The following is a 27,659-nucleotide window of genomic DNA, read 5'->3' on the forward strand; positions in this document are numbered from 1 at the left end:
CACCATCTGATTATTGTTTGTATTTTCCCAAGAAGTTTTCTGGCCAGCGCTGTTGGTTTATGTGTCAACCACAAACATTAGCACTCTAAAGTAAATAAAAAAATCGTATTTCATGAACCACATATGAAATAACTCAATTTCTAACACACATGGAGCTCAGCAAAGTTTAATTAAATCCAAAAAAACTGAATGAAGTGTATTGTGAGAAAAAACTGATTACTTAGACATCTCATTTAATCATTTTCGACCATTAGAGAATTAGACGTAAGCAACAAGAATTAATAGTCAAGAAATGGACCTAATACTTCCAACTTTTAAAGCACAGAGGAACAGAGGATAAATGTGAGAGACACAGGAATAAACAGAGGACAAATATTTTGCCAACTTTTCTCTTCCTTTAAAATTACTTCTTAAACCCCGTATTTATAGATTTGCTTTTATGTGATGTTTTCTATATTTTCTTGTCTATTTATTGTCTTTTACATTTTAATTATCCATTTAATTACGTTTTAAACTTATTTTACTATTATTTATTCTTACTATTCATTATCCCTGTTATTTATAATTATTACTGTTATTTTACCCTTGTTTTATGGTTTCATCCTGTATTATTTTTATTATTATATTATCTTTTTGCATGTGATATGGCATTTTTGGGTCATTTGGTGATTGTTTTTATTGATATGAATTGCCATTTGTTGTATTGAAAAAGTTTTCGCATCCCTTTAAACTTTTACGAAATCTCAAATATTATCATGAAATATTTGTGGAAATTTTTTTCTGTGTTTTAAATAGTTTGGCTGCATTAGACAGACTCAAACGAATACAAATTCTATATTTTTTGCTTACTGTTTACAAGAAAAAGTAACTAAACTAAATCCTAGCCTTCTAGGATTAATCCATTATTTTTGGCAGCACTCTTGTATTTTCTTTATTTTAAACTCAACTAACCCAATGCAGGTTTCTAGTTTTAACTTAACGTTTCCTGAACAGAGTTGTGTCAAAGAAGCCGTCAGTGTGGCAGCATTTTATTTTTTATTAAAATAAATGGTTAAAAGTAATTAAGTAAGTAAGAAAGAAAAGTGTATTTATATAACACCTTTCACAGATATAAAATCACAAACTGCTTTACAGCAATAACACAAAGAGGATAAAAACAAAAACACTAATGATAAAGGTCATAAACTGTTAAAACAGGGGAGCAACAGCTAAAAAAAAATACAGTGCACCAAAAACAATAAATAAAAATAATAAAGCAGATACAAGTCAACCAAAAGCCTGTCGGAAAAAAAAAAGTTTTCAGGTGCCTCATAAAAGCTTCACAGGAGTCGACCGATCTCAGCTGTAGAGGAAGAACGTTCCACAGTTTTGGTACGAGAGCTTGGAAAGCAGAGTCACCATGAGAAAAATTGATCGGTCAAGTTAGGTGCAAAGTTTCCAAAATAGAAAAACATCCAGAACAGGAGGCTGAACTCATCTGCATCAAACTCCTCGATAGTTCTCTTGTGCTGGGATCATTTGTTGCTCTGTTTTCAGAAATCATATGAATGTCCAATTCTAAAATAACCAAGTTACAACTATTTAATATCCCGTAAATGCTGGCTTTTAATTCAATCAGGCTAGTAAGAATAGCCAGCCACAGATTATGTTCAGATTTTTTATTTCCTTGCAGGAACTCAATTGGTTAAAGAGTAGCCAAGATTTCCTTTTTTTTATTGGTTCACTACAGCTCCTCTCCATCTCCCCTGTATCCTGTAATCCTTCTTCTGTCTATTCCCCTCTTCATCCTCCGCTGTATCACTCCTCACCTTCCTCCCTCACCTTTACAACCGTCATCCCCTCCAATCATTTTTATCTCTCGCAATCTGTACCCACAAGCCGCCTTTTCAACATCCATATTTCCTAATCCGTCCACATTTTCTCTGCCCTCTAAGCAGTGACTGTAAACAATGTGTCTCTTTTTTTTTTTTAAGGATCTGATCACCTGGCAGGTGAGCGAAGCGTGGTGGGAACACTAACAGTTTGATACAACGGCTGGAGGCGATGTTGGCTCGAGTGTGTCCACATATGTTTGTCTGCGCTCATCTCCCGGCTGGTTATGTGTCGACATGCGAAGCTCTCCGCCATCCATCCCGGCTGCTCATCCATTCACTGGGTTTGGCAGAGTGTGAATGTGAGTGTGTGTGTTTGTGAGAGAGAAACTGTATCATCCTCTCAGAGCTGTTTGCATCTGGTTGCCATGGAGTTTCACAGCTGTTTCTACCAGAACCCTAATGAGCCTCAGCAGCTGCTGGCTTAGTGGGACAAACACACACCGGCTCACAAACACACAAACATGTATACGTACGGGACGCGTTTGTATATGTACACATGATTGCTTAACCCTCTGTGCAGGATTAACCGTTCAATGCATTCCAGAGCATAAAAAATTCACACCAAAGAGTCCACACAACAGACAGTGATCTGCCTCCAATACAACATCTGCACGTCTTAACTCCAATCTTAACACATGTTAAAAACACAGTTCACGCAGCCTCTCAATGCCCCGAGAACATTTTCCAATGTCCTACTTTAATTCCAATATTACTTCAACAAGGGCTTTTCCAACGCTTTTGGAAAAGCGCTTTATAAATAAAATTTATTATTATTATTATTATTAACTGTAAGCAATAAGAAAGCAACAGTCAGTGATTTATCAGCCTTGCAATCTTTTCCATCACTTAGTTGCTGTTCTCCATAACTTTGTTTTTGACTTAACCCTCTGAACCCCAAACTATTTCCTGCTCCTGTTATATTTTTACTCACTGTGGGCTCATTTCTTGCTGCAATATGAAGTTCTACACCTCTATGGAAACAGAACAAGCATGACTAGAAGTAGAGAGAACTCACAAATAACTCGTGTGCAGTATGACACAGCTGTAATGCTATAAATTATATGGCAAACAAAAAAAATGGAATTAACACGTACAACATTTTTGCAAGTACCTATTCCTATGTTATTATTATTATTATTATTATTATTAATCAGTTTATTTAAAAAGGGACCACATACAATATTAAACATAAATGTTGCCATTTGATGTATTACATCAGAGTTAGCATTAAGCTAATTTCCATCCACAGTCCTTTGGCAGGTCACTATGAAATGATCAAAAAGTCCAAAAAGACTTTTAAAAACTTTCCCAAAATGACTAAGTATGTCCACAATGGCTCTAAACTTGTACAAAATTACATAAAACTGTCCAAAATAATGAAAAATGTCTCAATATTTGTCCAAAATGAGTTGAAATGTATCCAAAAAATTTTTTACAAATCCAAAATTTAATCAAAATCGGTCCCAAGTGATTACAAATTCACAGGAAATTACAAAAAATGACTGTTATTAGCAGCTAAATCACTGATAGATCCATGGATGCACCAAGGAGCTGAAAATGTTTTGCTTTTTGCAGAACGTGGTTAGAGTTAACAATTTTTATTTGGCAAATTTCTAAATAAGACATTTAGAATAAAGTCATTTTGCTGAAATATGATTTCAAGGTTAGATTTGTTTCCCCATCAAACGGCAGCTCACTGATGAGCACTTCAAGGACCATCCACTGGAATATTGAAAACTTGATGTTTTTTTTTCTGTTTTTACAGTTTTGCTTTTGATAAATGGCTTAATACTGACAGTTTTCTAAAGACAACGTGCCTTTCAAATCTGCTGGCAGGTTTTGGAGTTGAAAGGAATAAATTATATGACAATAAATGCGTGTCGAAGACCTATTTATGAGACTATTGGTGACACTAAACCATTGAAAATGAAACCTATAATAAAACGCATGGTATTGTCTAATCCAAGAATGAAAACAAAACAATAATGTCTCAGATGACTCTACAAATGAACTAATTATTGACGCAGAGTCTAATCTGCATGCATCTGTAATCTCAAATCAAGCAATTCCATATGCAGAGCAAAAAAAAAAACATCTCAAAAAAATCTCATTAAGACCTTGAAGTAGCCACTTGACCCGTTAGATTTCCTTTAACCCTCATGATGTCTTCGGCTCTAAAATGACCCGGCCACTACGTTTAATAGCACAGAAAACCCCCTAAATTACCTTTTTTTCAACTTGAAATTCGATGACTTATTCTTAAGTGAAATTCTTATTGTTGTTGGTTTTGCACCTTGTGGGTGGGAGGAATGATTCAAAAGATGTGAGAAGACGCGTATTTTGTAGTTGAGTTTTGCAGTTCCTATTTCCTTGTACAGTATATGGTACTGTTGTTTCCCTTCAAAAAATGCATTTAAAGCTACTTTCTGCACATTTCTGGTACTTTCCTAGGCTATACAAGCACTATCTCTTGCTAAACAAGTAATGTTTACACCTTTAGCACCAATAACAGTGATAATAAACCTCTACTTTAGTAAAGAAAACAGTTACAACGTGTGATGTGATAAAAACGAGTGGTGTCCACTGATTAAATAAAGTCATTCTGCCCTCAGAAGAGCAAAAAATCCAGACATTCACAAAGTGTGTGATGCCTGACAGGTTGGTTCTTCATGTAAAACAGATTTCTGGTTGAAAATTCAATGAAGCTGCTTTATTTTAGAGGCTCAGTGGAGGCGAGTCAAACACGATGCAACGCTGTGCGTCAGTCATACTATCTGGCATTACCCGCTATTGTAAGAAACTGACTCACGGATGAAATTATTCAACAAACCACTAAAAATTAGACAAGAAGCAGCAACAAAACAGCTGTGACAAACTACAAAAACATGCAGGCTGCATGCTGGCATTTATAAAAGATGTGCACTAATGTAAATATCAAGTGCAGCAGATGTGGATATAACATTAACGTTACTATCTGTCTTAATTGCTATCATAAAGAATAAGGACGAACATCAACAGTCCATTCCATTAAAGAAACATCACAGCTTTAATGTCATCCAACGCTACAGCTGCTCCTCTCGAGCTGAACAAGCGAGTGGACTTGTGAGAGATCAGGTATGTGAGCTAATACTAATGCTAATGAGCAGACACTAGATTAGATCAGACTGAACAGTTCTGGATTTGTAATTGGTAACTGGATTTACTGAGGAGTGTGTGTCTGGTGCGAGTGCAGAGCAGAGTGATACGGACACACGAGTAAACAGAAGCTTTTTCTCTTAGCCTTGCAACAGATGAGACTGATACCCGTCGCCATGGTAACTGTACACAGCAAAGATGCTGCACTGATAGCTTCAAAACATTGTCACCAACAGGATTAATGTTTTATTGGCAAATATTGATTAAAACTTCTTTAGTTCTTGACACAAACAAACAAAATCAAAGACCGTAGTTTGAAAGCAATATATTTTGGTCAAAAGTTAATCAAAACTTCACAGTTTTGAGTGTTTTCAACATCTGCGTCATCTTTTCACTGCTAAGATTTCTGTAACTGGTATGAAAAAAATGTCAAGTACAAATGAGCACAAAGAAACTTGTCGTCTTGGAAATTCAAGCACAACTCCACAAGCATTAAACACTATACCGAGCAAAAACAAAAAACAAAAAAACCCTGACATTCTAATGTACACAAATGTCAAACATAGCTCAGTGAACATTTTAACAGCATATTCATGGTACTCTTTAAAGCTCCGAGGTGTAATTTGGTCCTGCAGTCAGCTGTTCACCACAGCGGTACACAACTACACCACACTAAAAACACACAACACAAATTTGAAGCTAAAATTAAATTCAGTTAAAACAATCAACAGTCACAGACAAAAGAGATATGACGATCAAATGGAATAAAACAGATTAAAATAAATAAAATAATGCAAAATCAAATAGTGCTGTATGAGTCAATGCTCATACCATGCTCCCTGAACGCATCATGCATGAACAATTCCTAACCTCTGGTTTAGTTTTACAGGCTCCAGTTACCACAGATACAGTTGTGCAAACTCATATTATCTGTACAATTGACTTCCACCTCTGCACACACACATATGCACAAGTAAACAACAATGCAACTGAGAGAGTTTCAGTCTTGCTCAGACATCATCTTTTGGCAACCCGCGCTGATACCACTTCCTTCCTCCCATGGTGCACTGGGACTGGCTCCTAATGTCATTTCTTGTTCGACAACATCTTCTAGGCTGCAAAATGTTTGTAAAGTAACATTTATCTCAGCATATTAGCCTTCAGAGGGCTCCTGGCTGTTCATTTCTTTAAAATAAAAGACTGAAAGATCAAAATTTGGGACACTTGATCCAACCTTCATCAAGTCGTTCTTCATCCAACACATCAGCCTGGATGTAAATAAAGTAAATAAAACTGAATGACACCTACTAGCTGCTGAATTTGAGTTATTTAGTAACTGTGTGCTTGCAGGTCAAAGCTTTTTGCTAAATGCCAAGCTGTAAACTGTGAACTGTACAATGTCATTAATTAGTGCTGAGCTTGTGATATATCTCAGACAGATCATTAGACCTCTTTCATGGCATCAAGACTCATTTTTCACAGCTCATTTGGGTTCTGCATTGATAACATTTCTGCAGAAATGTTGAGAGTTGGCAGAACCACAGAACTCTTTTAGTTACACAGTCTACTCATTGATATTCAAACTAAATCATTAATCAAATGTAGATATCGAATATCAATTGCGGTACAAAAGTGTATATCTTATACTCACAATTTTTAAGAACCTAAACTGTTCCACAGACAATCCTTGTTAAAAATGCTGTGCAACTCGTAGAAAGGTTATTAGCTATCAAGATTACGAAGTTGCATTTTTGCCATTTTCTAAAGATGATTATGCCTATTTAATTTGTGCAGAAACACATCTTGACCAAATGAACCAGAGAGGCGAGTTGTTTTTAAAAGATTGCAAAAATGAGATCATTTATTAAAAGCAGATTCTGTAAAAATGGGAAGAATCTTTCCCACATTAAGTTAAAAATTGTAATATCTCAGCAAAATCACTTTATCTCATCTAAAAATTTGCCAAAAACAAGCAGCCAGATTCTGTAAAAAAAAAAACCCACAAAATTCTGAGCTCCTCGGCTGAACCATGAAGCCATCAGTGACTCAGCTGCGACCAACAGTCACCTGACAAAAATTCAGAGCATTTCAGCTGAACTACAGGCTGTGTTTGCACAGAGCAGATAGGGGACATGTATGCAAAGAGATTAAGTAGTAAAATATCTAAAATATCTAGCGTTATTATTTCTTTTGTCTTCCAGTATTGTTAACAGCTCTAGGAATGTTTCACATGTTTGCAGTTTTTCCAATTTTGTAAAATAAATAATTAAAGAAATTCAATTTTTGTCTTTTTGTTTTCTATGACTGACCTTTTCATGTTGCACAAAATACATGTTTGAGTTCTTTCTACTTCTAGCCATGGTTGTGCTGTTTAGAGGAAGGACTTTATGCTGCACTGAAAAATGACTCCTTTGGGGTCCAGCGAGTTAAACAGAAACACTTGCTACTGTCATCTCATATATCTACTGATGCCTGATGACTGGGTTGATTTTCAGACCAATAACAACTGATCACCATGCAGAAAGAGATTCAAATGAAAGAGCAAATTTAACTACAGTCCTATCTGAGCGTGCGGTACATACATTTCAATACCACAAACCTGCAGGAAAACCCCTACAGTGTGTGTGTGTGTGTGTGTGTGTGTGTGTGTGTGTGTGTGTGTGTTCTTGTTTCTGTCTCACTATGACAAGAGCACTCCAACAAATGTGTGTCCTGTACCCATGTCGCAGTGTTTTGACAAGTGTCACACAATCCCCAGGGGGACAGCGCAGGGATTTCCCTGAAGAAAGGGAGCTTTGCTTTTGTCACGGAAGATGAGGCCCAGAGCTGCTTTTGAGAGAGTCCTGGGTGACTAAGCGGCAGTGTTACGTTGCACTGCACTTTTTAAAAACCTGCTTTTTCTGTGCAAGGTGCACATATGCACAAGCAGACACTCTCCGTTTCTCGCCTTTGTGTTTTTCCTCCTCTCAACTGCCGCTGCCCCCATAACCATTAACCACAAGACCAAGTGTGTGCTCATTGTGTGTGTACGGTATGTCATAATGACTTCCTGTTTGTGTACAAAATTTTCTAAATCCTCAATCTCTACCCTCATCTGAAATGAGATAAAAACAGCTGCAGAAAAAGGGAAGCATTTGACCGTGTCCTCCTTCCGCCAAAGTAAAACCATCAAAACCACTTCTAAGAAAAGTAAAAGCTGGAGTGAAAGACTTGCAAAGGCGCAAATAGAGATGGCTCATTTTTAGAAAAGAGCTACGCTGTCATTACAAGTACATAGTGTTCACCATTCGCCACACCTCCCTTAACCGAGGGTGAGCATCATCCCATAAACTCGTCCGCATCGGGAGCTGCCGCTCAATTTTCCTCCCAGTGGGGATGAGGATTATTCACTACCTAAAAATATCACCTTTTTCTGACCTCGCTGAGGCTTTTTTTGTTGATAATTTTAAAAAGCTCTTAGTTTGGTGATGTCTGTTAACGTCTGCCTGTATTTCCGTGCGTTAATGAAAATAATGAACATAATGGACTGACAGGTGACAGAGGATAAAAACGCTGCAATCCAGTCCATCAACAAAGTTAAAAACAAGACGAAAATCTGACAGAGCACTAATAAGCATCACCACCAAGCAGACTACTTCAACACCAAACGCCTCATGGAAATGTGACATTTGGTATTGACAGTTGTTTCTCTGATCTGTATTAGCCAAACTAATCTACTGCTCAGATACAAAGAAGGCCTCTTTATTCCTTTTTGATTAGTCAGATCAAAAACAGTCATGCTCAGTCATTCCAACAAAACCAAAAAAGAGACAATTCACTCATCTTAAAAGCTACGGTGGCGAGACCTTTCCATGGTGTGTGTTTTCTGTTTGTGGCCAGGCTGCTGTCTTTAAAGTGCAATAAGAGCTCTGCTTAAGTGGTCGGATGCAGACGTTTGGCAGGTGAGCAACGGAAGCGACACTTCTGAAGGTGAAGAGGAAGCTAACAGCTAAAAATGTGCAACCTGGCTTCAAAAGCGCGCTTCAGCTTAAGTATTATTGGTAAAAGAGGGATCGGATATTGTCTGGGTCGCAACCTTTGACCTGTAAAACATGCAGGAGGTTGTTGCTCATTTCTGGTTGAAAGACTGAACTCCTGTCATCTTCCTCGAGGACGGTTTCATTATCGCTTCATCGACATACTGTCAAAAGATGAACTGGAAACATAGGAGCTTCTGGTTCTGGATTGGTGGGACTAAATGCTTCAAATGAACTATATTATATGAGGTGTCACATTGTTTTAGCAAGCTATTTTAGCATTTAACAGCTAGGATATGTATTGTATATATCTGTAATTCAACTCCTACTAGTCAAAAAGAACAATTAATTCCAAATTATATCAATCAAATCTAATCTACAAACAAAGAGCTGCACAAAATATAAAAAAAAATCTAAAATATATTTTAAACAAGCCAATGCAGGAAAACAAGTCGAGAATGTATGTTTAAGATAAAATACATATAAAATACTAATAATTAGGTTAATTAATAAGTACCTAAAGCCTCTCAAGACATGTACATCTTACAATTTTTTTCTTAAAGATGCCAATAAAGGGAGAGTTTTTACTGCGGCAAGAGGCTATTCTAAATCTTATCTATATTGCCATTCTTCCTAGGATCAATCACTTTAACCATTCATGACTACACAGTTTCTCATTGTAGCTATCAGGAGCTGATTTATGACTAGTTCATTTGCCCTTTCAGATATTTCCAGTCAAATTCTGCCTAGTCATATTTCTATTTCCAGACATCTTGAATTCCCCTCAATCCAACTTATCGACACTGTTCTTCTAAGATATGCTAAATCTAGTTTGAACTAGTCAGAATGATGTGGTAGATAGCTTGAAGTGGAAATACAGACATCCTGAATTAGGCTTTTGACTGAACACTATGGCACTGAGTGAACACGACGAGCCATTTAACAACCGTATCACTGCAGCCTGAGGTTAAAGTTCTCGTAAATTTTGATCACAAGTCTCAAATGAACGAAGCTTTTATTCTTCACAAACTCCACGTTGTTCAGCTCTTCTTATTTCTGGGCATTTTCAAACAAAACAGCTGCCTTTATTTCTTCTAACATTGCTAAAACACTTTATCAGATCAACATTCAATGGAAACTCTCCTCTTACCATGCGTAACAATTCAAACTAGTGACAATGACATATCTGAAACTGTTGCTTTGAGGAGTACAAACTCATTAAAAGATATACCTTTGACTGGTCAGAATGATGTTATAGATATCCAGAATAAAAATTCAGGCTAGTATAACGTTGTTGATGTCTGAGATGTTCATTTCTAACAGTTATTAAATGCTAAAACAGCCTGCCATATGTTCTGGAAGGCCATGTCCAAAGGTTTTTTGGCTGCAAACCACTGCATCCCCTGTGTCTTTCCAAAAACTAATTTGTCTTCTGTTTGTCTTTTCAGTTTCAGAATCTTTATGCTTTGTCCTCAGAGTCATTCATGGCTCTGCTCAGTTTCTTGAGTTAGGGAAAATAACTGAAGAAACTGTTCTGAGACTGAAAAACGAGCTTCAGAAAGGAGTTCAAAATGCGGAAACTTTTACGCCTGGTCAATCGCTGTGTAAACTGTGCATGATTCTTGAACTGTCTGCTTGCAGAAAGTCTGAAATTAGTCTGGTGCAAACTTCAAAATTGGAAATATGGGTCAGACGCTGTTTAACAATCCAACAGCCGCTTCATTTGAAGCATACTGAGGCATTAAAGATGTATCAATGAAATAAATGAAACAACTAACCAAAGCTGCAGCTCTTCTGTAGCTGCGCTGTCCTAACAGAGTGTACAAGACAACTCATTTTCTGTATAATGTCCTTCCAGAATTACTCAGTAGATTCACTTACATAGCCAGTGGTACACCAGCGGCTCAATTCAGTCAAGTTACTTAATGAGTTGCACTTTTCTATCAGCAGTAATTTAATCACATTATCCAGTTCTTGATTTAAATGTCATTAAGTCCAACCTGAAGTAGATTTTTATCGTCATTCATCAATGCACATAGTTGATTCAGACTTCATTTTTCCCCATATGTCAATATTTATCCAGCAGCAGCAAGTGCCACCATATTTTTTTTTTTTTTTTTTTTTACATTCAATGAGTTAAGCTTTTCTGAAACCAGTTCAGATGCACCGTCAACTCTGGACTTCAAAACTTTACACCTCTGTCAGATGTCACCCGCCTTTTTGCTTGCTCAACCTTTCCTGTTACTCACTGCCTATCTGGAAAAAAAAGTCAAAAACTGACTTGAAAACATCATCCTTTATGAAAGAGCAGCGTGCCCCGCAGCGAGGAGGCAGCGTTATGAAAGGGAACGTGGCCTCTGGCTCTTCAGCTGAAGCCCGGGTCAGAGCACAGAACTACAGTAGTAATTACTGAGAGACTGATTGCTGACAGGACCTTCCAACAGCCTGTGGTTAACTGGAAGGAGCTGAGGGGGAGGAAGCTTCAAATGCACGGGCCTGACAGATGCTCTGCTGATGACTTGTACTTCAGGGTGGTTCGGGGGCACGCATGCCATTTTGCTTTATCCATTTTCCTCTCACAAGTTGCAGAAAAACAAACCATTTGTGCTCTTTTACTTCATTTAATTTCTGACATTTTTCCAGTGAAAGCATAGAGAGAAAACATAGCAGAGGTGAGAGCAAATTCCCCTCTAAAATGGTTTTCTGAAATATCTTTGTCGCTGAACATCCTTAGAAGTGTCATCAGAAGCTTTTACCTTCTCGCCTTTATTTAAAAATGCGCCGTGGCTAATTTTTAAGAGCAGATGTAATTTGCTTCAAATGGCAGACAGTTATTTTTGGAGTGAAACTCTTCAAACAGAAAAGAGATGAGTTCCCCTTAAACAGATTTGAACCTACTTCACTGACGGAGTGGGAGGAATGTGTGACTGCGGCAGGCAATGCCTTGCCACAACTGGTACAGTGCATCATTTTCCAACTGGATTATGCCAGTTTCTTCCTCAGGGTGGTCATTTGAGAGTCCTTGAGATCATTCATCACGGCCATATGGATGCTCCTAACTGGTATTTTAGCCAACCAATTTGTGCCAACCATGCGCCTGGTTGATTTAGCTGTGGTGACGGAGATGGCTGTATTTACATTGGACAGAAGTGTTTGTTTCGCTGATATATAGTTGCAGTGGCTGAAACGACATTTTCACAATCTTAAAATTCTCCGGCACATAGTGTACATTCATCTAATTTACCATTTGAGTGAACACTTTTGCCTCCCAGGCCTAGTTGTGTGTACTTGGACAGCAGAATAATCTTCTATCTCCTAGAATCAGTACAAATCTTCTAGAACAATCAGCTCTACAAAGAAAACAGCAGCAAATTCGACACCTGAGCTTCTCCAGAAACCAGACACCTGACTTAAAGACCTCCCTATGGGGAAAATCAAGTTTTATCTCTTCTTAACTTGTCCATATGTTGTTTTACAAATGCTAGAAGACAAGTCATAAGCAAAATAAGCAGTCAATCTGAATAATAATTTTGAGATAACCCCCCCCCCCAATCTCTGATGTGCATTCTATGATTATCCCTTTGCAACTGCAGTGTACTAATGTCTCAAAACATTGACAGGGTTCATACGTAACAAATCTAGAAAATCAGTCCTTCCAACTTGCAGGGTGGGACTTTCTATATCATTATTCTTCCTCAGAAGCGGTTTCCAGTTTGAACACGTACAGCCAGAGTCATAAGTGAGCTGGTGTGCAGAAGCTGCAGCAACTTTTGAGCAATAGGGACTTCATCACCTGTACAGGCTGTAGTGTGTAGTTATACCCAAGCCACTGTAAGGCTTTAAGGGATTATTTTCAGGAAAAAAAATTCTAAATGTGTAACCTTGATAGAGAGAGATGGGTTTTTATGGGTTTAACAAATAACTGGAGAGGGACTTTAGAAGCTCAGCTGCTGGATCTGCACTTTTTCAGAAACACATTTCATGAAAAACCCATCATAAAAATGTGAAAAGCGCGCTGGTATTCGGCAACAACCAGACAAAATGCTGTCGTCTAACCGTTTCTGACAAGTCGGCAAAAGCCACAACAAATGTCTTTCACAGACGGCGCTGAAGTGGAGCAAAACTGTGAGCTTGTAACATGGTCAGAGAGAGCCTGTGTTTCATTAAACACATTTTCTGTACACGGTTACACGCCGGAGTCACTGAGCCGAGCCGCCACGCTAACTTACCTCGGATGGTTTCTTGTGCTGGTGGCGAACCCATGTGCTGCTGGTGCCCATATTCTTGGATGACCTGGACCACGACGTCACTTGACCTGCAGCAATAAAGACAGAGAACCAAAGTTGGTGGAATTAAGACTAAAAAGCATTTGTTCTTCCGCTAAATAATTAATAAAGGAGCTGAAGGGGAAACAAACAGATTAGCCTTTTCTGACCTTCCTTTCTCAAGCTTCACAATTGGAGAGTATTTCGAGTCTTTGCACACACACACACGGAAAACTTCATCTGTGTTTGGTTTGTCAAGAACGCTTAAAAATGTGCAAATATTGATTCAAACTGGAGAATATGAAGAACAGCTCTCTGGCGCTTCACACTTCAATTCACTCCTAAGAAAGTTTACTGTCCCACTGGAGAAATTTGTTGTTCAGAATGAGATGAGGTTCAAGACTTTTGTAATTTACACAGATGAATGTGATTCAAACGCACTAGAAGAAAAGAAAGCAGCCAAACGAAACAGCTTCGATACGACTTTTCCGACGCCCGTGGCGGCATCTACTACTCTGAGTCAGACCTTTAATTGAAGCAGACTGATGATGATCTATTAAGAGGGTTAATAAGTAATGACAGTATAAATAGCATCTTGTTAAGCTGTTAGTCCACTGTGGTCCTTTACAACCTCATTAATACACAACCTAATTGCAATTAACCAGACACTGGAGCCAATATCCCACCCACCGCTTCAATCAGCAACCCTGTGTGTGTTTTCCTGTGTGCGCCTATACCCATGAGTGGGAACAGAGGCCACTGTGATAAGAGGAGAAGAGAGTAAATGAGTGTCTGTCTGTAATTTCGTTTATGCTTTTATTTTTTAGGGAAAATCACAAAACCGCTGCAACAGATCCACCCGAAAGCTCACATTCATGTTCGCTCCTTCAAGAGGGCTGTCATTAAAAATTGCATCAAATTGGCAATTACATTACATCACACCGACATAATGGAAAACACAAATTTGCCAACACTGTGTAATGTAGAACACTGTGACCGTGACTGTGTGCGCTCGTGTGCCGCCTCCCACTCAACATATTTCCCCTGCCGCCGCCACAGCAGCGCCGCCGCCGTCGCGCTAATTTTACACGTGACGTCTGAGCAACTTGCTGCGCCGAGGGCAAAGCTGCTGTGAGGTTCGTCTTCAAAATTACCCTCTGTCACACATAAACGCCCAAATTACACGAGAACATTTACTGTACAAAGAGACACCAACACATGTATGTATTTACAAAACATCCACCCATCGACGCACACATTTTGTCAACTTCTCGTCCGAGTGGCAGTTTTATACACCCATGAGCCACAACATTAAAATCACCCACAAATGAGACAAGAATAACATCAATCACCTGTTCCAAAGCAATATTCTGCTGAGAAACTTTAAGCTGTTTTCCACTTCCGGAACTTACAGGCCGGTTTGGAAACCTTTTTGCATGTTCCGACCGCAAAAATCAGCCTTGTAGAACCTCTTCAGGGCCATTTTCAGATGAGAAGAAAGCACCTGCCCCAGACTGGTACTTTTGAGTAGCTCTGAAAAACTGCAAGGCTGCATATGACACTGACTGATTAAACTGAAAGAAGACAAATGCTGATTAGTTTAACTTGCAGAGAACAACAAACACCATTTTTTAGCAGCTTTTCTTCTCTCCAACATCACTATCATCATACGTAAAATTCAATATTTAGGCTAACATAACACATCCTCCAGTGCTCTCTTTCCGACGTGGGAGTAGGATTTGACTATAAAAAACTATTTGGCACTGTTTTGGTGCACTCGCGGTCAAAGTTGTTTGATCCTACGCAGCAATGAAAACAATAAGAGCCAATTTTGGGGGTGTTCCTGTAAACTGCTGCGAGTTCCTGCAGTTGAAAGCTGTTTCTTGGGTCCAGGATTTCATGCAGATGTTATTTTGACAGCAACCACCGACCTAAACATTGTTGTAGACCAAGCACATCCCCCATGGTAATGTCGTTTCTTGACAGCAGCAGCAGGTAAATGCATCCGGCTACATCACAGAAACTGCTCAGGGACGGCTTGAGGAACACGTCCAAGAGCACAAAGTGTTCACCAAACCTCCGAATATCTCAGATCTTAATCTGATTGAGAATATACAGGATTCACGGAACAAACCAGACTGATCGAGGCCCAACTGTCCCGAATGGTCAGAGCTGTTTTGGCAGCACAAGAAGGGTTTATCCAATATTAGGCAGGTGGCTTCAATGTTGTGGCTACTTGGTGCATAATCATTATTATCAGCCATGAGAGGATTTTGGTGATTATAATGCTCCACTTAGCTGTTCTGAGTAATGGACTTAAAGTGTGCCACCTTAGAGACACAACAGTTGTGTGTTCATGTAACTGTCCAGCGATTTGGAAGCAAATTTTTAAATTTTAAAAATAGAAAATGTGAATTCGGATTGTTTCCATTAGCTGCTTTGGAGGAGTTTAAGACTATATTATGTGTAGTTGGTCTGGTTTTTTAACGTTTATTACAGAAAACTGAAACCAGACCACCAAAAAACCCTCGAAGAAGAAGAAACACGCAAAACTGTGGCCAGCGATGAGATAAAATGGATCAAAGTCTTCAGAGTTTGGTTTTAATCAGGCAAGTTGGAATTATGTTAGCTGGTATCAGTCATGTTTTCATGTTGTCTGGACACAAAGGAAAGAATCAGAAACAGCTGATCGACCCTGTGAGTTAAATAATCAATCTGACAGATATTATTTAGAAAAGGTGGGTTTTTTTACCCATTTTGTGCATTAACATTATTATGAAAAAGTCATAGGTCACCTCAGTTGACCTTAAAAAACATTTTTTCAATGTAAATTTCTGCATTTCCATTACATTTTGTAATGTGATACTTTAAAATGTGCGCACTGATCCTGTCCTCATCCTTTAAAAGGTAAACTGTTACAAAGAAAATCTAGTTTGACTAAGAACAAGCATCAAAACCACCAAAAAAACTTGACACGGTATAATTATGTGCACATAATTCCTCTTTTTTTAAACGTATCTTAATTACAACACAGCTTGATACCTGTGGGAGATTTTGGATATTAGACAGCAGGGCTCCACCACCAACATCAAAACACCATACAGACTCAGAGAATCCCTGCCAAGGAAGCTGTTCTGGAGACTCGAAGCTGAACAACACCTCACTAAGACACTGTTGTTTTCCATACTTGTCGCAGATTGTATAGACAACTGCTTGTGTGTGTATTTGTCCACAAGTCTTTGCATAGGAACGCCGGGTTATGTGCATGTGTTTGTGGTGGATATAAAAACATTTAGTGGGATTGTGTGCGACTCTGCTGAACATTTTTGTGTGTAGTGATGCATCTGGATTCCACTAGAGAGTGTGTTTGTGTTTGTGTGTGTGTGTGCAGGTTACGTCCACATGCCTCGCATAAGGCAGCTGCACAGTGGCCAGATAACCAAACGGGCCACAGCGCAGTTGGAGGTTACCATCGTGGCCGTGTGTTAATTAAAAGCCGCGCTTGGTGCACGGCAGCCAAAATTATCATGGGCATCCTTCAATTAGAAACCTGATAACCTCCAGTGAGCAGATGCAGCTGGAGCCCACGCTGCAGCGGCCAGAGGAGGCCAACAGCTAGAGGCTGATTAGAAAGAAGCGGACAGGGTGGCCCAGTCAGCTCTGAAAACAGCCTGTTAAACCTGTTGTAAAATACATTATACATGCAGACCTGTGGCCACATAGCAGTTTAACCTGTCAGAGGTCACTTTAACCTGTGGTGGAAACAGTTGTGACTACATTACCCAGAATTAACCTCACTGTAGATCTAAACTCCACATTAGGAATGTCCAGTAATATCAGCGCACCAATATTATTGGCTCGATATTGGCATAAAAATGTAATATCGGTCAATATTGTTATTGTTTTTTTGCCTATCATGAAAACCGATAAAATAATGCCTGGATTTCACCAACAGTTTTCAGAATTGTACAGTATAGTTGCCACATTGTAATAGACTCATAGAGGGAGGGAGAGTGTGAACTGTTGTTTGAGACATCCATCCATTATCTATACACCGCTTAATCCTCACTAGGGTCATGGGGGGGCTGGAGTCTATCCCAGCTGACTCAGGTGAAGGCAGGGGACACCCTAGACAGGTCGCCAGTCTGTCGCAGGGCTACATATATAGACAAACAAGCACTCACACATTCACACCTACAGGCAATTTAGAGTAATCAATTAACCTCAGCATATTTTTGGACTGTGGGAGGAAGCCGGAGTACCCGGAGAAAACCCACGCATGCACAGGGAGAACATGCAAACTCCATGCAGAAAGATCCCGGGAAAGTCGGGACGCGAACCAGGGACCTTCTTGCTGCAAGGCGAAAGTGCTAACCACTACGTCACTGTGCAGCCCTTGTTTGAGACAATTTTTTTAAAAAATAACTTTTTCCATAACTTAAGTTGAAGTAGTTTTCTTATTTTGCACAGACAATGTTTACATTTAGAAAGCCTTGTTGCATTTGAGAATGCATCCAGTGGGGTATCACAATAAAATTAAGCATGATGTGTTAATTCCACCACAGGAGATATGTGATGTTACCTAAAATTAGTTAAATAGCCCACATATATCTGTATCGGTTGATATCGGAATCTGAAATTGAGAGTTGGACAACAATGGCATATCGGTTATTGGCAAAACAGCCAATATTGGACATTCCTATTTCACATTATTGAAGATATTTTTAAATTTAGGTTAGGACATTCCTCCTCATGACCACCTTTAATTTTCAAAAGCATCACGGAGTCCCCATTTTTGAGTATTTGTGATTAATGAATAAAAAAAGGAAAGATCCCCCTATCTTCCTAATTTGTTGCACTGCTGGAATACAGTCTTATTGATTTTTCCATTAACCTTCTGAACCACAAAACCCACTGGCAGGTTTAGAAGGTATGTTGTCTTTTGAAGAAAAACTAAATCATCAAAATTACACCATGGATCCAAGGTAGAAACCACAAAAACAGAAAGAATCATCAGATATTCAACATTCCAACGGTCCCTGAACTAATCACCTGTGACATGCTTTTGTTTCAGACTACTTGACTAAATTTGAGCTTAAAATTGTGACATTTCATCAGAAATGCCACATAAAAACGCATCAAAATAAACAGTTTGCACTTCATAGACATAGGAAAAGAAAATAAAGTAAAATTGTGCATTCCGTGACACAACTGTGAAGCCATTAGGGACTCAGCTACAAGCAACTGGTGACAAAAATTCAGGGATTTTTCGACTGAACTGCAGGCTGTGTTTAAAACATAAGGTGTAAAATGTGTACAGTATATGGAGTCACCTTTTCTTCGGTACTGATGACACCAGTGGGGTAAAGCGTCACACAAGTTTTACCACATTAAATTAGTTTTATCAATTTTTGTGTAATATATAATCAAAGGCACTAAAACTGTGTCATACTACACAAAAAAAATGTTTGTGTTCCCTCTGTTTCTAGCCATGGTTGTGTTGTTTCCATAGAGGTGTACAGTGAGTAAAAAAAAACAACCCAGAAACTGCTTGTGGCTCAGAGGATTTAACTGCATTAGGAAATTAGATTTCACTCCAGAAAAAAAGAATTCCAAATGATTTTTTTTTCTGAAAACCTTTTGAGAAATCGTTTTTATTTTAGGACCTAGTTGGGGAACTTGCTGCTTTGGTTTTTCACATTTGTTACACAGCATAATTCATTTAAACTCATTTAACCGCATATAAAATAACATCTGAAAACTTCATTAAAATCATTTTCTGTCTTTTCTTGTCTGTCACTGCAGCGGGAACAGCCAGGCAATTAAATTTGCTTTTTATTGCAATATTCATGCTGCATAACGTCAAGAACTGGTCGCGTTGAACCGACAAAATCCAAGGAGAATGACATTAAAATGAAATTAAAATTGCTAGCTGTCTTCGGGAACTAAATCTTTCCTGTTTTGAAGGCAGCGATCAGCTGTGAAAGCCAAATGTGCTTGTGTATTATCAGATGAAGCTCCAGCAGAAGCTGCCAGTGATGGTAATGTGGTAGTCTGGCCAGATGTTCCCAATATAGAGCAGCGTATCTCCTCATGGCTGTAAGTCTGTCTGTCTGAGTCTCACGAATAAGACAACTATCAACTATCTACTCTAATACTCACTCATTCATCACTTGGCCCATTAACTGCATGTTACATTTGCTTAACATTACTTCCAAAGCACATAAGGTCAGACTTCCTAAGTAAATTGCGCACCGCAGATGTGAGAGGAGGGTTTTATTGACTTTGTGGCCACAATCTGTGTGTTTTAAGTGCCTGATTTACTAAAAGGCAGCAGCTCCTGGGACTGACATCCAGACATGTTCTGCAAGCAAAGGAGAGCTTTGTCTGAGATCGCCAGGCCCAGAAAATTAGAAAATGTAGCATAATCTAGCAGTGCAAACCCATCTGAATGAGCTGATAAAAATAGAATATTGTTATATTACTGGTATAAGAATTTAATCTCTTCATGCAATAAAACACAGTAAAGGTCCAAAACAAACATTGGCAGCTTGGAGTGCAGCAGGTGGGGATGGAGCAGGACTGATGTTTTACTACATCAGCCAAATGCATGCTATAAACATCTTATCAAAAGCAAGATGAGTGCCAACGAGGCCTGTGGTGGCTTCACAGACACAGATCATCAAACCACAACTCCCTTCCTCCTGTTTGTTTTTACAATACTCGGTGTGTTCACGCAGCATCAACTCAGTTTATCCTCAGAGATCAGAGGTTTTATCCGTGCCTGTCCTCTGTGTCTTCTCTTTATCTGCAGTACAACAGAAGTAAAAGACACGGACCACATCTCTATATCAGAGGAAGGAAAGTGGCAGCACAAGAAATAGACAAAAACAGGATTTTCACAAGGAACTGGAGAGTCAAAGGATGTCACAAGAAGCAATATTTGGTATCAAGTCGGTGCCAAATATCTGAAAATGTGACGATATCTGAAGTATCAAAGGTACCGTAGATGTCATAGAATAACGGAGGCCAGTGAAGCAGCAGCAGGTGGGCCGTGTACAGATGTGTTCAGCTGATATGACGGGATAAATTAGAGATGATGTAAATGGTTTCTCAGAGCATTTGGAATAAACTGAAGAAAAACGTCAAACTTTAAGCAGCTCAAAGACAAACACCCAGATCTGTACAGAATTTAAGGTGAGGCAGTTTCATTTGTTTCTTTATATTAACAACATCTGGTCCAGATACTGAACGTCTCTTTCATTGTTTTTGAGCTGCAGCAGCTGCATCTGTTGTAGCAACACTTCACACACAACATTCACAAAGGTTAGCGTGTTTAGGCCAAAGAAGCCACAACTCATATCTCAACCTGTGTTGTTAATTATGTTAGCAGGCTGCTGCCATTAATGTTCACGCTGTCAAAATATCCATGCATTTGTGGAGGGTTTGTATGAACCCTCGTGTCGTCCTGTGGGTCAAAATTGACCTGTTTTAAAGTTTGAAATTGTGGGAAAAAAAATAGATTTTCACAGTGAAACTTCTGATGTCCACATTTTCAACATTTCTGAAAATTTTTTGGTGGAAAAAAGAAATGTTAAAAATGTTTAAGAACATTCAGAAAAAAATCTACCAAAATCCAGCAAAATTTGCTGGGTTTTGGCTAATTTTTATATGAATGTTCTTAAAGAAAATATCAGAACTTTTACTGATATATATGTAATCGCCTTAGATATTTTTAGGATTTTTTTTGGAAGATTTTTACTAATTTTTTGAAAATATTTACAAGAATTTTCTTGCCAAATTTGGGGTATTTTTTATTTTTTTTTTTTAAATAAAACTTTTAAGAGCAAATTTTAAGGAATTATTGGAGTTTTCTTCTTGAAGGTTTTGCACATTTTCAGAAATTTGGGGAATTTTTTTGCTGATTTTTGGGATTTTTTTCAGACAAGGAAACAATATTTTTTGGTGCCCGTAAATGAAGACAGCAGGAGGTTTAATGACAAGTGATGTGGCTTATAGTCTGAATCCACAGATTTGTTAAGGATTTCCCACTGAGATAGCGTCACTGTAACCATGACAACAAGTGAACACCACATCAGCTGCCTGCTGACGATCACATGATTGCGATCCTACTACAAATCCACCACTGCGGCAAAAAAGCCAGTATCAGACATCCCTATGCAAAACCCTTCGGATGCCAAGGGTGTATTTACTTTTCCCACAAAGGAATATTGAATCTGTTCATACATTTGGTACATAAATGATAACAATAATAACAATACTTTTCCTTGTGGTGTTATTCATCATCTTCATCTGTAGGCATGTAATCAAATGTTTGCTTTTCTAAATATTGCAAAAAAAGGCCAATATTTCCATAAATCTTTGACTTCATTCTTACAACATCTCATTCTAAACACTGTTTTAAGTCACACTCAATCGCTGCTTTGGCTACATATCCATATTTCTGTAGTATTTTAAAATGGGAAGTCGTAATGAGGAAATAAAGGCCCACAATGAGACAGGAGGAAAGTCTATATGGAGAGTGAATATGAGAAATACTCTGTGGGAGTTGACTAAAATCAGGTGGAGCTCACTGTACAACAGCAGCACAGAAACACACACACAAACACACTAATACACACTCTCCTTGCATCTCTCTCTCCAACTTACTGTCAGTGGTGTCAGAGTCGTTGCTGCTCGTGGAGTATTTTCTCCTCTTCTTTTCGCTCTCCATCTGTCAGGGGGGTGGCAGGCAGGGAGGGAGGGGAGAGAGGAGGGAGGTAGGGGGGGAGGCAAGAGAAAAAGAGAGAGAAAAATGTCGAGTGAGAAGATGTTCACCATGAAAACACAAGTGTTAATGAAATAATGCGATGATGGCACCAATCTGTCAGAGCCTCCAGTAGGCAGCCCGCCAGAATAAACCGACTCCATCGCCGTCGCACATTCGGACTCGCTGGGAAACTTCACAAAGATACAGTTGTTCTGCTTCTTCACACGCAGACAGTGGAAGTCCTTGTACGAGTGAACTATGAATTCACGCTGTATTCGCCGCGAGCTATTGTACGGGTCGCTTTTTATTCATGTGTTTTAATACCGGAGGTACTTCTTTCTTCGTTATAATAAAATGAAACCAAATCAAGCGAGAAACAAGGCCTCTCTCAACCAGACAGGATCTAGGACACTTTCTAAAGTGCTTAGCAGCTGTATTTCTTGGTGATAGAGGACATTAAAAAGCAGCCGCTATCACCGGGGCATCTCCTTTTAATAACATTATTTTGTTCATTTGTCACCTTATCTTTCTAATTCCCAGATAATCACTGTGAAAAATGTAAAAATGAGCCTTGTGCCCCATCTCAGCTTGATGCATTGAGAATGTATTTGCCTGCACAGAGGCTAGAGTGACATAAAACAAACATTTCTGCAGGAAAATGCTCTTTTTTGACATTTAATTTTTGGGTTTATCCAACTGGTTCTCAAAGGAACTTAAAAAAATAAGGATTATAGAAAACATTAAATCGTGTGTGGACCACTGACATTATATTTTTACTTTATCTTTGTGCTTCATGCGCTAAAACACACATAGACAACACAAGAGCATAGAACAATGCACAGTCCTGACATGTTTTAGTGTATTTCACTAATTGAAGAAGAAGTGGAAGACAAGAAACAAATATTTGCATCAGTCAAAAGAAACCAGAAGAGGCAGCAAATATGTAAGTTAACTTTAAAATTGAGGAAGGAAATGTGCTCATCACGTTCATTAGACCACAAAGATGGATGGAGCAATACATTACATAACTGTAGGTTCACAAGAAACTCCACAGAGCAACTTTTATTAACAATATGAGACTCGATTAATTAGAAATGAGCAAAAAATTAAGTATCCCACTCAGGAAATTAACGTACTTCCTCCAAAACCCACCTGTCTGTTAGAAAAGTGTGTTGGGTTAATATATAATTGAGGGACTTTTGAAGTCCAGGGGATATATCTTGCATACATTTTTATTAAAAGTTAAAAAAATATGTTTTTCATGTTCATTATGATCATGTCTTGACAAATTCCCTAACTATTTATCATGGACACAATCACTTATTAATAAAAAATGACTGGATATCACTAAAATGTCAACATGATACCCACCAACTATGTTACAAAAAGTCCCGCAATTATATATTAATCACTAAAATTACAGCAATTATTAGAGTCTATGAAAAGAGCTTCACTTTCTGACCATCCTTGAACTGCTCATCTGTGACAAATTTATTCAATCACAGCTCAAAGTCATGATAAATCATCCAAATCCATTCATAAAGAATAAAACACATTTATTTGTACTATTTAAAAATGGCATCCATTGACATCAATTTTCCAAGTGTTGCATAGAGCATGCAATCTGACTTTAATGATTCTGCTTTTGTCCTAAAACTTGATTTGGCAACGAAGTATTAGTTCCTGTTCAGGACTAGAGAGGAGACAGGAAGAACTAGAATGAGAAGGAGAAGGCAGAGATGTAGAAAGGACTTCATTTTGGACAGAGAAGAATAATACTGGGAGGACCGGACTCAATAAACAAAGGAGATGTTACAGGTAAAGGGTCCAAAAAAAGAGAAAAAGGACAGAGTGCATCAGAGAAAAGGGTCAGAAATAAATTAAACAAAAATTTCTGCTAAAAAAAACCCTATTGAAATAAAACTATCCAGCACAAGTGTTGTTTAATTTTATGTATTCTACACACACCATAAAAAAGGTAATTACTGTGTGTTTTCATTTTTGAACAAGAACAGACATACAGAGGTGCAAAATTAAAGGGAAAATTTTGGATAAACGTGATGAGATTTAGTGAATGCTGATACACCCACCGCCCAAAGGCTCACTGAAAAGGTTCATGAAAATGTTACAACCTTCACAGCCACCAGATCTCTACCGAACAAAACACCGGAGGGACACTTCCAAGTCCAACATCATTAAAACAAAATGAGATAACATCTTTTGGAAGAAAGGTTTAATTCCCTCTGGTAAAGATTTAGAAACTCTACAGTGTGTCAGGAATCACATAAGCCGTTCAGCTCAAGGTGTGTCCTTTAATTTGTCACCTTTCTTGCCTTTTTGTCATAATTTATTAATGTGTAAGTCTGAGCCAAGTACTACTGGGTTGTGAAAGAAGATCAGAAGGCACTTTTACGTGAGAAAACCTTGAACACATTAACACAAAGCCCAGAGCACTGACAACAAGCTGATGGACACCTTGTTAATCCTTTGAACCCCAAGCAGTTTCTGTGTTTTTACTCACTGTGGGTTCAATTTTCACTGCAATATAAAGTCCTGCACCTCTATGGAAACAGAACAACCATGACTAGAAGCAGAGGGACAAGTCAAACATCTATCTATTGTACAGTATAGGTAAGCTTTAATGCAAAAAAATAAATAAAATCAGCAAAAATACGAAAATAAAGCTCATTTTACAAAAACTGTGGTAAAAAGTGTTCATAGCTGCTACCATCATTGGAAAAATACCTCTACATACTATAAATACTTTACTACTACAATTTTTACCTAGTTTTCCACATTTTATAGATACCTGTTCTCTCTGTGTAAATATGTCCTGCAGTTCAACTCCAGTGTGGCTAAAAAGTCTCTGAAATTTTGTCACGAGACTGTTGATCCCAGCGTAATCACCTGTGGGTTCATGGTTGCACCAAGGAGCGAATATTTTTTGGTTTTTTACAGACATAAGATGTACCGACATGTAGCGGGTAGGAGTTATGTTAAACTTTCTCCTACTCGGTTTTAGATAGTATTTCAAGGTTTGTTTGTTTTTATTCCATTTGGTGGGATATATTTTAATTTTTTTTGTCTTTTCCAGTACAGGAGGTCCTCGTTTTACGACGTCTTCAACTTCCATCGTTTTGCCGCAACGTCTGAACTGATTACGGACCGGTCCTCAGTTTAACATACAGCGTTTCATCATTACGTCGGAACTAGTTGGCAAGCAGAGTGAACAAATAAGTCGTCACGCGGCGCTATAAGATGGCTTTGTTTACATTTGCCGCGACATCGGATTCACTAACTTCCTTATGGCTCCCAAGCGCAAGTCAGACTCTTCTGATGCTTTGACGAACAGGAAAGCCATCTCTATGGAAGTGAAACTGGATGTAATAAAACACTCGGAACAGGACAAAACACAGACTAACATCGGCCGGTTGCTTGAACTAAGTCGCACGATTGTCTCGACGATCATCGGTGATAAAAAGTAGATACATGTGAAAGGATCTGCACCTATGGAATCAATTGTGATTACAAAGGAGCGTAGAAATGGAAAGATTATTACTGCTTTGGCTGGAAGACCAACAGCAATGGCGTCTCTCTGTGAGCCTTATCTGATGTTCTTATGTATGTATGTATGTATGATGTATCTTAACCTGCTCGATATAGTGATGCATGGATTTCTGACTTATGTCACACCGTAGGAATGGAACTCCGGCGTAAGTCGAGGACCCAAAGTATTGTGGCATCGCTGAAATGAATCATTAATGAATAAAGGGGTATGGTGAAATATTTGGTTGTTTTTCCCAGTGAGACCGACAGTCACATGACTAGCTCAAGGACTATTGCAAAGTTGAACATCTAACACTTCTTGCTGTTTCTACAGTTTCCTCCTATGATAAACGGTGTGGCAATTTTACAAAAATAACATACTTTTTTAAACTCAGCTTTTGGACTTCAGAGGTGAGAATGTGAGATATGATATGATGAGAGAAATGACGCTCACTTGTCCAAACTTTTATTATAACACAACCCTGACATTAGGTGAATGAAAAGAAAAGTAGAGAGTTAAAGAAAAGAATAAAATGCAGCCTAAAGAAATGCTTAATCTCTTGCCCTGGCAGCTTCAGGGTCAAAAGAAGAAATATATAGAGTGCCAGCAAGAGGACAAAAAGCAGGGCATGGGTCAAGAGAGTCTAAAGGAGAGAGAAATGAAGCAAAAAGGAGAGCAGAAGCCGATAAGAGTTGAGGAATCAAAGAGAGGTTTTAGCGAACTGCCAGACGGAGGCAGGAAAGCCAAAAGAGGAGGTGTGTTACAACATTCAGTGTGGGGAGCAGAGATTTATGTGGCAGTAAAACTGGGCTATTCCCTCTTATATGGGGCTCTTCCTGTACCCCGGCCTCCCTGCCTGCCCTGCACACACTTAACTACTTTGACATTTATGTTCACAAAAAAACACACAGCGCTTCTTTGCTGCCTCCGACTATTTCCATTCCTGAGTCTTGCCATTTTGCTCTCTCGCTCTCTTCCTGCCATCTCCACTGCCTTACAATAACAGGGACACAGGGAGTCCGTAGAGTAAGGTTAAGTATATTATTGACTTCCTTGGCCTCTCTCGCTCCTCTCTCCATCTTTCCACCTCTTCCCATCTGTCCAGCTTTGCCTCGTCTTCCTGCCTTTGAGGAGAGTGGTTAAGTGCATCACTGACTTCCTCCAGCTACGTCGGTCCGACTTCAAGTCTGCTCGCTTGGATCCATCTCAGGGTTTCCCCTCGCCTATTAAATTCTCTGGCGACCCACTTAAACCACACTCAAGCTACCAATGTTTTTTTTTTTTTTTTACTTCAGAGCAGCTCAGTATTTTTTTTTTTCTGACCAATCAAAGGAAAATGTGAACACTGAGAAAAATGTGACATAAATGAGTTTTGAGGGTCAGTTTGTGACACTAACCTGCTAAATGAGTCACTTTGCAAGTGTTTTGAAGCATTTGCAGCGAGAGGGATACTTTGTGGTAGAAATGGTATGGGCTTAACCAAACACGGGTTTAAAATGTTAATTTTGAGAAGATCTGGTTTGTGGCTTTACCAGTTAACGGAGCATAGTGTGTATAAGCCTGTCCTTGATCGCATATTCTCCTTCCACAATCACTGTTAAGGTTTTCAAAATCCCCTTTGCTACAGGACACAACAACAAAAATAACCTCGGCGGTAGCGGCAGAGAGAAGATCTCAAAATTACTGTTCGGATACCACCACAACGACCCAATATTCAGATATTTGGATCCAGCCCTACTCATTTACTCAAAGAACCAAGCAGGCCTGCCTTATCGCATGATGCAAATCTTCAGCAAAACTTGAAATTTTTAGCATGAATGCTCCTGCTTAGAGGTTCTTGTTGTTGAGTCCAATAGCAAAAGGAATGTTGTAGTATTATGTAGAAATGGGAGGTTTATACCTAACACCAACTTCATCAAAACTTATTTTCTGCCAATTTGTGTCTGACATGTCACAAATACATTCTAATCAACATATATTTGACATTTCTTCACTGCTTTATTGCTATTTCTTTTCAGCGAACCAATCATACATTAAGATGGATGGGACAGC

At 38.7% G+C, this 27,659-nt stretch overlaps 1 protein-coding gene across 3 annotated transcripts in view; it reads right to left on the reverse strand.

Moving 5' to 3' along the window:
- jade2 (jade family PHD finger 2) overlaps nt 1-27,659 on the reverse strand; it is a 253,676-nt gene that overhangs the window by 197,621 nt on the left and 28,396 nt on the right. For all 3 annotated transcript variants that reach the window (XM_023286082.3, XM_023286081.3, XM_035955385.2), the window contains 2 exons: nt 21,961-22,024; nt 13,255-13,340 (listed from right to left, as the gene is read on the reverse strand). In XM_023286082.3, the coding sequence (XP_023141850.1) occupies nt 13,255-13,340; nt 21,961-22,024 (150 nt within the window). The remainder of the gene's footprint in view (nt 1-13,254; nt 13,341-21,960; nt 22,025-27,659) is intronic.

This window comes from Amphiprion ocellaris, chromosome 14, assembly GCF_022539595.1.
Source record: "Amphiprion ocellaris isolate individual 3 ecotype Okinawa chromosome 14, ASM2253959v1, whole genome shotgun sequence".
Classification (NCBI taxonomy): domain Eukaryota; kingdom Metazoa; phylum Chordata; class Actinopteri; family Pomacentridae; genus Amphiprion; species Amphiprion ocellaris.